Raw genomic sequence first — 11,846 nt, forward strand, 5'->3', positions numbered from 1 at the left:
TTTGAAAGTAAATTTTGTGACTTGAAGTTTCACGACAGTTCGACAGCAGAGCAAACATCAACCCCTTCAAATGGTCATAAAGTTGAATCAGCACATCTTCAACAGTGAAAACAAAAACAAAACATTACAGATCTGTGAAGGTTTTTGCATTAAAGGTTGTTGTGCTTCGTTGTAGCTGAGTGTACCTGATAAACTGACTACTGATATAGGATGTTTGGTTATTAGTTTGGTTATTGCACACTGTTTAGCACAATATAAACTTCCTAGACATCATCTGACTCCATGTAAACCCCAGTTTCTCGCTCTCTTGTAAGATATGGAGATCCTCACTTTGCTAATTAGGAAAAGATTTAGTCGTATAAATACCTTTCCTTTGAGTAATGTTTCATGTGATCTGCCCTCTACTCTTCATAGGTGAGCTTTAGTTTCCCCTTTTAAGCTGCTGTTGGTAGTCACAGAGTAAACATCTGTTTAGAGAGAGGGCCTTCGAATGTCAACACTGTCCCTCCCAACCAGATTTCCTCTTAGCCCCCCAACACAGATCAGCGTGTGCAGTCACGATAGTGCCGGACTCATCACCAATCGGAGGATGTAGTAGGGGCGGCCCCTTAACCAATCAGGACAGAGGATTGGAGATTAGCTATGATTGGTCTGTCATTATGGGAACGAGGGGAATAATAACATTGTTTGATACAAAGGCTTTGGAAAAGGCAGAGACCAATGGGCATCATGACCTTTTCTCCAAACCCAGCAGATAAAAAAAGGAACGTTTTTTACACCATTCCTACCAACAGCAGCTTAAACTGGTGCAATGCTAGCAGGTGTCCTCTGCTCCTAGTTTGTATGCTAAGCTAAGCTAATGAGCTTCTGTTTGTTTCTTTATATCTGCGTTACAAATAAAGGATTCATCATCGAGCTTTGCAAGATGCTAGAGGGCCAAATGTCTTACTTTTGTAAAGAGCTGTGCTAGCTATTTCCCTCTGCTTCAAGTCTTTATGCTAAACTAAGCTAACCAGCTGCTAGCTGTATCTTTGTCTTATCTGAATATTTTACTCTGCAGTAAAAGTAGGCAGTGATGATGAAATGAACGCAGTAAGGAAAGAGTTTTTCAAGGTGCTCATTCTGGTCTTTATGCTAAGCTAAGCTAACTGGCTCCAGCGTCATATTTAATGTGCAGACATGTGAGTGCTATCAAGCCTCTTATCTGGCTCTTGGTGAGTCATTAAGAACTTGTTTTATACTTGAGGGATGTGTTGCAGTAAGAGAAAGACAAATCAACATCTTTGATCACTTTAATGAACAATAACAGATCCACTGATCATGAATCATCATGAGATGAGCTTTAAGCAGCTTTAAAGTGCTGTGTGTGTGTAAATGTACTCAGCATGGCTGTGGTTGCTCTGAGTGGATAACGGCTGATTGTGAGAGCTGACCGGACTCCTTGAACAATCAGTCGATTCAACCAACAGCAACAACGAAGCAGCCTGCCACTAATCAATTGCTAATGCCTGCATGGGGTCGCTTCTCGCAGCTACCATTGATTGTGGTTTGTTTTCTCACCACAACGATTGTTGTAAACAACCGGTCTCTCTCTCTCTCTCTCTCTCTCTCTCTCTCTCTCCCTCTCCCTCTCCCTCTCCCTCTCCCTCTATCTCTCTCTCTCTCCCTCCCTCTCTCCCTCTCTGGACTGTTAAAAATGCACATTTCCGACGGAGCCTTAAACGTAGTCCTGCTGTATTTATCCACCACAGAGCAGACCCTGTTGTTGTTGTTTTTGTTGTTGTTTGTTTAACTCTCTGTGGCCTCAGATGTGATCTCTCGTGACTGTCTGAACAGAGGAAATCATCAAGGATGAGATTTCTTCTTGTTTACAGACAGGAGGAAATGTTTGGGCCATGATGGACCAAAAGATCTGTCGTGGGATTGAAAACGCTGCGTTTGTGTACATCGTTGTTTCTGTGCAGGATTTCATTTTATCCATTCAGAGTTGTTTTGTCTCTTAACAGGCTGTGGGTTGGATGTAGGAGTTTGGGGTAAAGGCCTGTTGTTTGATTCTTTGTGTTTGGTTTTTGGGAACTCTTTGTCTTCCTAGATCAGATCTGAGACTCATTTGAGGAACTTTTTCGCTTCTCAGGGTTTCATGTCAGAGGTGTTCTCCTCATGTAGCTGCCTTTTGATCAGCTATGTGAGCTATCTATTACCTCTAAATACTGAAAAAATATCCTGGTTTTTAAATAACATCTACTCCAAATGGATGCAGAATTTAGCATACGTAGTTAAATGACCTTTAAAGAAGTTTAACCAGCTCTACGATCCCTTATCTAACTTTTATTTGAACTCTTCCACCGCTAACTTGTCTACATCTATCCACCAAAGCTTCACACACTCTTACGCCAAATTTAAAAACTGATATCTAACAGAACAGAAAGAGAACTGTTGAATTGATACCTCATCAATCACTAAAGCAAGGAATCTTGAACAATCGTGGACCCATTCTTTTAAAGCGCATGCGCCCCATGCACAGAGGCCCTTTATCACATGTCATTCCCCACTCTCCCTCCCCGGTGTCCCACTCTATCCACTGTCATGTCTTTAAAATAAAAGCATATAAGCCCAAAAATTAACTTAAAGAATAAAGCATCCCCACTGGTTGAAAAAAACAAACAGATTTTAACCCTCTTGAGATCAACATGCCTAAACAAGCCAACAGAGACGTTCAGAACACCTAGAAATCTCTTTAAATCTCCCATTTCACACACTTGTCACTTAAATCCCTGTTATCTTCATCTGTGTGCTTCAAGGAGTCACTTTGGTTTATTCTCCCACATTCAGATGGATCAGGGTTTGGACAACAGCAGTCCAGGGAGCTAAAAATCATGCAGAGACTTCTTCTATTGATTCAGTTTAATGTTTGTGGTCAAAGTGAAGTATGTTCTGTGAGGACTGTAGACGGCTTTCATGGCCCCTGCAGGCCGCTGTCTGGAGGCTCAGCAGTGCCCTCTGGTGGCTGATGGGTGGACAGTCTTCTTCCTCTCACGGTGTCTCCGTCAGCCAGAGCCTCGAGTCGCTGCACTCTGGTGTCGTCTGTCACTTCCCATCTCACTCTTATCACCTCACTTTGTTTTTTACTGTTTGTCTTCATTTCTACGGAAGCAAAATGTGGTTCAGTGTTATCAGACGGGTTCATAAAACAGATGAATACATCAGTGGATGATGGTGTTAGTGAAGTCAGGAGAATGGAGAAGAATAACCAAACATTAAAACTGTAGTCTTCTTTATTTGAATCTGTAAACTCACCCCCCTTTATTTGGACAGGTGTCAATAAGAGGCAATTTTAAGAACAAAACTTTTGCCCAGTGAAGAAGTGGTTTCCGTTGTTATTTCAGCCTTTCAAGCCAGCAGTCAGTAAGGTCCTTTTGTCTCTCCGGTCACTCATGGGGGAATGAATGTCTTCAGCCTTCTTCCTGATCAACGTGAAGGAGACTGTAGCACACGCTCCAGCTGATCATAGACCTTCCTCCTCCTGCCACAGAGAAGTGTCTTCCTGCTGATTTGTTGACAGCCCGACAGCATTCCATTGTGTCTGTGCTGTGATCAGTAAATGTGGCATTCGGTAAAAGTAAAGAATCAGGCGCTTTATGCACAGACGACCAGATAAACAATTAATGTATCCGGGCTTCTAATTCAGAGCTTCCTTTATTTGTCAAAACACGCGGCTCCACCCTGCCACTGAGAGTAACCCTGCCTCTAACTGGGACAGAGTTTATTAGAGGTTTTACAGCATTCTGGGGTTTTTATCCTGAGTTACAACAGGACCAAAATAATGAAAATTGTGAGTTTTGAATCAAATTAATTACCAAAATAAATGGTTTGAATTCATGTTTAAACTGAGTTGGATTTGGGAGAAGAAACCAACAGTTTTAACTTTATCTAAGTCAAAGTATCTTAAAGAAATACATGGTTCAGGGTTCATGGTCCTCTAAGACTACCAGCAAGTTAAGTTTTCATTTATCCTCTAGTATATTTTCTAAATTAAATCATTTATAATTAATAGAGACCAAGCATTAAATACAAATACATTCACAAATTAATATTAATAAGAGATAAATAAATTAAAATATATACAAATACTACTACGAATAATAAAAATAATACTAATAACAGTAATCACCAGGAATAATAATAATACCATCACATACATATTAAATGAAAATATGAATAAATAATAATAATAATAAAAATAAAAATAAAGGGGAAAATGGTTCAGTGGGCAAGTAAGAAATTGAGTAAATACAAATAGAGAATACTAATAAGAATATATATAATACTAATAAGAATAGTAATGATAAGAGTATCAATAATGATAGTTATTAGTTCGATAGATTAAAAATAAAAATAAATAAATACAAATACTATAACTTAATACTAAACAATTCTAATCATGATAATAACAGTAATAATAGTAATAGTACTAACCATAATTATAACAATCCTTTAGTATGTTTTCTGAACTTCTATTGCATTGATCCCCACAAGATTCTGATCAGAGATTCATGGTCCCCAGAGGATATCTGTTCATTATAATGATGTTCAAATAAAGGTGAGAGCATTAACGTTAGCATTATGAGTTTTGCACCTTTGGTTTTCTGTTTCAAGAACAGTTGGATGGATTCATGTGAAATGTGGTTCATCCATTCATGCTCCCCTGAGGATAAAATCTAATGAGTATCACCAAAGTGCCTTTAAGACTACTTCTATACTTCTCAGCCTCAGCTGTAATTAAGTTGGATGCTGATTGGCTTAGAAGCACAGATTCTAAACATGTTGACAGTACCTGCTACAATTCAACATTTCATTGGATGGGTTAGCATGCTGTCATTAGCACTAACAGCTCCTTCAAACCCCTACACAGAGATGTTAGCATCCACATTCTCTCCATTCTGATGATTTAACTAACAGTATTCTTCATTCGATCCTTCCTTCCTGACTCGTCTGATAACCTTTACTCCATTCTGTCCGTTTGGACCCTCCGTACATTTCTCTTAAAGAAATCTACCGCTCTTCTTTCCACTTAACCAACAACTTTTTATCATTTTCCTCCTCCTCAGGACGTTTTAGGTTCAGTCACCTCCCTCCTTTCCTCCTCCTCCTCTCCTCACAGCTTGTGTGTTTTTTGTCCTCCTAACCTTCCTGTGTCCTTTAACCTTTGACCTCTTGCTGCTCTTCCTCTGCCTAGGGTCACTATTGACCCGGCCAAACGGCAGACGGCCAAAACAGGGCCAGCCGTCCCTTCTACCCAGGGAGGAAAGACCCTTAGTAAGTCTTCTGCCCTCCGGTCTCTCTCAGTCTGTCCTTCCTTCCTGCCTTCTCATCATCCTTCCATCATTTTTTTACTTCTTTTTTGGCCTCTCCTCATGTCATACATTTTTGATATTCTTTCCCTCTCTCTTTCTTTTTTTTTCTTGTCATGTTTCCATTGAGAAAATCGCAGTTTTTGTTTTCAGATTCCCATTTTTTCTTTCAGATTCAGGAGCGGAAGATATAGAGAGTTGTAGGAAGATGAAGATCTAGAGTAAGGGGCTGTTTCAATCCCTCAATCTTTCTTCTGAGACTTTGAAGTCTTCAGTGTCGGTTATGTGGAGGGACTCTCCCCCTCATACCTCACCCCCCTACCCTCCTCCTCCTCCTCCTCTCCCTGCCTCACCCCACTCGGTCTTGTGTGATCCTCACAGCCTCTCTGACCGACCCGGGACCTGCTGTCAGTCCTGTCTGCTCACATGTCCTTTTGTTGTTGAGTCTCTTTTAGCTGTCGGGGAGTTTGGAGCGGCTTCCTCCTCCACCCGTCCTGTTTTTCTGTTTCTCCAGGCTGCAGTGCATGCTGGGAAGCCCGTCCTGTCTGGGCAGCAGGGAGGGAGTTTGCTCTGTGATATCAGTCGGACATTTTCCTCTTGTTTTGGAGTGATTCAGGGTCTGGTTTCCGATATGTGGAAATTCTTTTCACATTGTTAAAGAGCTGATGAGTCAGGTTGAGGAACAGAACATGGACGCAGAACCCCTACAAGTGTTTCTGTTCATAGGAAAGTTATTCTCTGATAACCATGACTACAAAAGAGTCATCTGAACAAAATCCTCTTAGAGTATACTTCATCTTTTATTGCAGTATTAATTCAAGTTGGGATTTTAGCTTAAAAACTGCTTGTTTTTGTCTAATCATGCAAATAAATTAATATTCCGTACCTCTTAGATGCCTAAATTTTATGAATTTATTGATATTTCCTTAAAATAATCATGTTTTTTGTGTCTAACTTTAGCTGGTGATACCAAATATCACAAACCTTGTAAAACTCTATAAAGTGCCGCCTTTATGATAAATATTTCAATTTTTGAGGATAGAAATCCAAACTTTACCATCGTCCCCTCATTGCTAATATAAGCATTTATTTGCGTTGAACCCTTGTTCACTTTATTTTTGAATCCCTCGTTATGCTTTTTATATCATGAGCTCATATTTAATGCACTCTATTTTTGTCTTATAGATATTTAGCTCTGTCATTTGAGCCATCTGTCAGGATCAATAAAGTTCAGTCCAATCTTACCTCTTATAGTCCTTTGTTGCATGATTATAAAATACTTATTAAAAGGCGGCCACACACAGGATTAGATCTACCTTAAGTTTAAGAGAACAGTACATTTTTTTATATTTTAGTGCAACTTATTGAAGAATCACTTCATGTTGGCGGAGGAATGATCAACCCGACTGTAAGACTGAAAGTTTCAGGACAAACTCTTAGCTGGTCTGCGTAGTTGTTGAAGGTGTTGCAGCGTCACTCAGGGTTTCTAATCTTCATCCAGGAACGTTTGGTTTAATCTCTGTCGGGGCTTCTCTTAGACTCTCACCGTGCTTCATGTTGATGGTAGAGTTTCCCATCTCCCATGAACCCTGGAAAGTTTCTCTGTTCATGTCCTGGTGTCCTGGTTTTCTTTGTGGGCCTGGCTCTTGCTTCACTTCTTCCCAGTGTTAGGATGAGGTGACTTTAGATCACATTAGATGAAATTGTTATTGTCTTTTCAAAGAGAAACTGAAACAAAGTGATCATCGAATGCTGAGGTAAAATAAATGATGGTCCAAATTTGTCAAATATGAAGTCAATAATAAAACCTGCTGGGTTCATTGAAGATTACATGATGGAGTTGAAAAGAAGAGCTGAACTCGGTTATTTCATGATTAACGCTAACCTCAAATAAAGATAAAACTAATCACAACAATCCAGCTCAGTTCAAACAGCTTTATTAATCCCTCCACAAGCAGCTTCTACATAAAGCTGTAAGGGCCTGTGTCCACTGACAACATTTATTGAATGAAAGCAAATTTAAGCATAAAGAGCATTTTAAAACAGACTTAAGGAAATCCTTTGTGCTGCAGGACGGCCTGTAAGTGCCGGTGAGAGGCACTATGAAATTGAGGTTGTGGGCGCTGTCACCTCAAAACGCTGTTAGTGGACACAGGCCCTAAATAAGCACAGCAATATACAGAGGACCGTAAATTAAACATTAGAGCTCAAATGTTAAGTAAGATTGATAAAGACTGATTAATAAATAAACTGAATACAACAATTAAAGGATCAGTCGAGTCCTACGAGTAAAAAAGTTTGAGGAAAAATGTTAAACCGGGTTAATGTTAATCTGATGTCATGGAATCTCCAAAACTCAGTCCCTAAAAGAACAAAGAAAGGCAGCAAAGCCTGAAAATGGTCTTTTCTTTAAATCAATTCATCAGCCTGATACTTTAAGATGTTCCTTATAGCTTTTAAAGGGCCAGTACGTATTTTTTAAAGTAATTTTACACTGAAATTCATGAATATTCTTAATGATAACCTCACCTCTGACTGTATTATGAAGTCTTACTTTGAAACAACCCAAAGAGGAATAAAATAATCCAGTTTGAGATCTGTTTCAGTTCAAATTAGAGTTAATATTTCATGTTTTTGGAATAAAGTGAGAGAAAATATAAATATATATGACGTAACATTGCACCACCATTACCCCTCCCTTTAATCTGTCCTTACCTGATCCCCCCCCCCCCCCCCCCCCCCCCCCCCTGTCGTATAGCTGGTGTTCCTCCCTGTTTTGGTTCCACTGAGTCACACTGGTTGTGAAGCTGCACTGTCTGTCCTGCTTTGTGCCACAGGGTGTTTATTGTCTGTGCCCTCGTGTTTTCAGTTTTGGGGGTCTCACAGTCTGAACATGTGTCACTGTTTATTTTTGGTCTCGTGGTGTTTCACCGGGAGTCGACTCTTTCATTTCTATTTTTGTTTGTTTTTTCGGTGGTGGTCTCACGTCGGTGTCACTCCTCCTTTTTCACATCACACGTCACAGATTCTCTTTTTTTTTTTCACTGGATTAATCTCAAAGAATTTCTGCTGTGCACAATCCACATCTTTTTGTTTCTTCTTTGTTTCCCCTCCCTGATCTTCTCATGCGCCTCAGAGTCTCAACCGAGTTTGAGAGAAACGGGAGACTTGAGGGCTCAAGGTGAGGTTACCTGCCCCCCCTCCCCCCTCCCCCCCTCCCCCCTCCCTCTAAATGTGTTGCCCCCTCCTCTTCATAAACGTAGCCTCAGCTTGTCCTCGTCTGCAGTCTGGACTTGCCCCCACAGGAACCCCGCTCTGCGTTTGTCTCTGGGAGGTTTGAGTGTGTGTGTGGGAGCTTTTTGTCTTTGCACTGAGCCTTTTGAGCGTTTGGATTGGTTTGGCTTGTTTTGAACTTTTTGCATGGCACCGTGTTTGAATGCTGCTCTGTTAGCATGGCATATTTGTGATGTTGTCAACCTTCAAAATGCTTCTGAAACCCTGCAACAAAACTGTCGTCACTTAAGCATGGATGTGTCTAACTCCAGTTTACGATACATTCAAAGTCACAGAGCTTTACTAGAGGACAATACTTTTAATGAAGTGAAAAATAAACCCTTAAAAAGAAGTAAAACATGTTTAACCATCCTGATAACATCAACATAAACTGACTTCTGTTGCCTTAAAGTCCAGGGATGTAAAATAACTGTAGAATCCTTTAATATTTCACATTCATCATATTAGCACACACTGTGAAAGCCTCTCAGTATCTCTGATCACCTTTTTTTAACAGCAGCTTTGTGACTTGAATGTAAGGATTACAAATGAGAAGACAAACTGGGGTTATGATATATTCTGGTGTGAAGACGCACCAGACAAATGCTAAATATTTAAAGGAATTAACAGTTCAATATTTGGGGTAACATTTCTTGCCAAGAGTTCAATTAGAAGTCAGCTCAAACCTTAAATATATCATTTTAAAGCTCCTGTGTGGAGCTTTTAGCCGGTTATATGAAGGACTGACATTTCATACACGAGGGCAACTCAATGTGCTTTACAATAAAACATTAAAAGCATTGGAAACATTCAGACAAGCATTAAAGAGCACAATTAAAATGACAAATATAATAAAACACAGAAAAGAAAAGGATATATATAGAAATATATTAAAAGTAAATATAAAATTTGCATTTAAAATGAGTTAAAATAAGCTCAAATTGGAAGGCAGACGTTAAAGAAACAGCCTTCCTTTTGTGATTAAAACATTCAGCTGTTAAAAGAAAGATTCCTTATACATGGACAGAACAGGATCAGCAATTGTAAGAGGTTTCTTAGTCTACCTTTAAGTTCCTCATGGGAGCTTTAAGGATCTAAATCATCTTCCAGCCTTTATGCAAAGCGAACTATCTGCTGGCTGTAGATCTATATTTACTGCACAGATGTGACGGCAGCATCACTTTCTGATTTGATTCTTGGCAGGAACGAGAAAACCCCAAAAAGTTGAACTATTCCTTTAAATGTTGACCCTAAACCACTTTGACTGTTTGAAGACAGATCTCCAGTTTACTAAAGAACAAAAAGTCAAAGTGGTTAAAGACAGAAAAGCATGAAAAAGTGATCTTTGAACTCATCTGTGTGTTCTCTCTCCTCCACCAGTCGCCATGTACCTGGGGATCAAAAAGGGGAAAATAAAGACGGTAAACCCCGCTCCCTCAGATTCACTTGGAGTATGAGGACCACCAGCTCCATGGAGCCTTGCGACATCATGCGGGAGATTCGCAAGGTGCTCGACGCCAACAACTGCGACTACGAACAGCAAGAGAGTTTCCTGCTTCTTTGCGTCCACGGGGACGGGCGAGCCGAGAACCTGGTGCAGTGGGAGATGGAGGTTTGCAAGCTCCCCCGTCTCTCCCTCAACGGCGTCAGGTTCAAACGGATATCCGGATCATCCATCGCTTTCAAAAACATTGCTTCCAAAGTTGCCAACGAGTTAAAGCTATGAACAAAAGGGTTAAAAAAGTATACATATATATATCTAGAAGTATTTAAGCTGTACAATCATCCAAGTAGCAGTTTCCAAATGTCTCCTTTTTTTAAACAAAATACAGAGTATGTATTGAATATTACAATGTATAGATTAAGGCTTTTGGCAATAATCACTGATTACCTACTAATATCTCAGTCTATTCTGGCCACACGGGGTCGACATTAACGAGTTGAATATGATTTGTCATGCTGTGAATGTGGACAAAAAAAACATTTCTAGTCTTATTTATTTCTTTTTTTCTCCTCGAAAAAGAAAAAAATTACGTAGCGTTTTTTGTTTTCAGTGTAAATATTGTATCTTACTTTCAAGATGGCTTCACTGCAATACTCCATTTTGGTTTTTTTTCTTTTTGTATTTCGTTAAAAAACAGTAGAGATGATGGGGAGTCCGTGTAAATGCCCACATGGTTAAAAAAAAAAGAGGGGGGGGGGTCACTCATGTCTCAATTAAAGTGTCTGTCAACTTGAACGTCCCGTCTCACACTGATTATTTTGTAACTGGACACAGTTAAGAGAAAATATAAAAGATGTTTGCTTCACTTCCTGCTTCCTGTTTGACCCTTTATTACAGTGTTTGTAATGTTTGTTACAATGTTACAAAGACGACATGTTTTCCTTTTCACGACAAACCTGACGTTAAAGATGAACGTTTATTAATGAGTCTAACTATTGATCCACTTCACTTTTTAAGACCACTATGAGTGTATTGTGACTTTGATCCTTTAGTAACTCAATAAGAACTTCATGAAAACATCATTATGGGGTTAGATATTCACCTTATTTTCAGTGGTTGAACGGACGCAGGCAGTTCATTATTTTGTGAAGAACTTCCGGTTCAATGGTAAATGCCAGAAGCTTGACTAAATCAAAGCCGATAGAGCAACAAATCCCTCGAAAGTGATGTCTTCAAGGAAAACAGGAATTATGTGTGCCGTCAGGATGTCACAACAGCTGGTACGACGGAAACGATGAAAATTTTAAACCGGATGTCCGGCACAAAACTCTGAAGTATGTCATAGCTTTACTTCTCCATTCAAAAATAAGGAATATAGTTGCTGTAAAACAATTGTAATATTTAAAGTATAATTCCCGCTACATGTTCAAACTTACCTTGAACAAGGTGTCAAAGCTTTGAGACCACGTCTTTCTGGTGGCTGTAATCTTATCTAACTTTGTAAATGAACAGCAGGACATCAGGGATTTTTCTTGAAGTTTAGGGACACAGCTCAGCAGATGCAGGTCCTTTCATCTCCGGTGTTGGCCAAGCTGGAGATCTTAAGATCCTGCAATTTCCAACTGTACATTCCTGAGCTCCAATTATCAAAATGATGCATATTGTCAGAATTTCTTAAACTCAAGTTTGTCCCCATGATAGAAAAAGTTAGGAGTTATCAAAAATCACTCGCTACAATCAGGGACTGCTGTCTTTAACATGTACTGTAGAGCAGGGGT

The 11,846-nt window shown here is 39.6% G+C and overlaps 1 protein-coding gene across 13 annotated transcripts in view; it reads left to right on the forward strand.

Moving 5' to 3' along the window:
• mark3a (MAP/microtubule affinity-regulating kinase 3a) overlaps positions 1-10,934 on the forward strand; it is a 65,059-nt gene extending 54,125 nt beyond the window's left edge. For 3 of the 13 annotated variants that reach the window (XM_034674561.1, XM_034674559.1, XM_034674560.1), the window contains one exon: positions 10,005-10,863. In XM_034674561.1, coding sequence (XP_034530452.1) covers positions 10,005-10,350 — 346 coding nt within the window. In that variant the 3' untranslated portion in view covers positions 10,351-10,863. Of the gene's footprint in view, positions 1-5,524; positions 5,573-8,487; positions 8,533-10,004 lie in introns of those variants that run through there. The other 10 variants (XM_034674553.1, XM_034674554.1, XM_034674557.1 and 7 more) reach the window with 8 other exon arrangements.
• Positions 10,935-11,846: the final 912 nt, after the last annotated feature.

This window comes from Notolabrus celidotus, chromosome 22, assembly GCF_009762535.1.
Source record: "Notolabrus celidotus isolate fNotCel1 chromosome 22, fNotCel1.pri, whole genome shotgun sequence".
Taxonomy (NCBI): domain Eukaryota; kingdom Metazoa; phylum Chordata; class Actinopteri; order Labriformes; family Labridae; genus Notolabrus; species Notolabrus celidotus.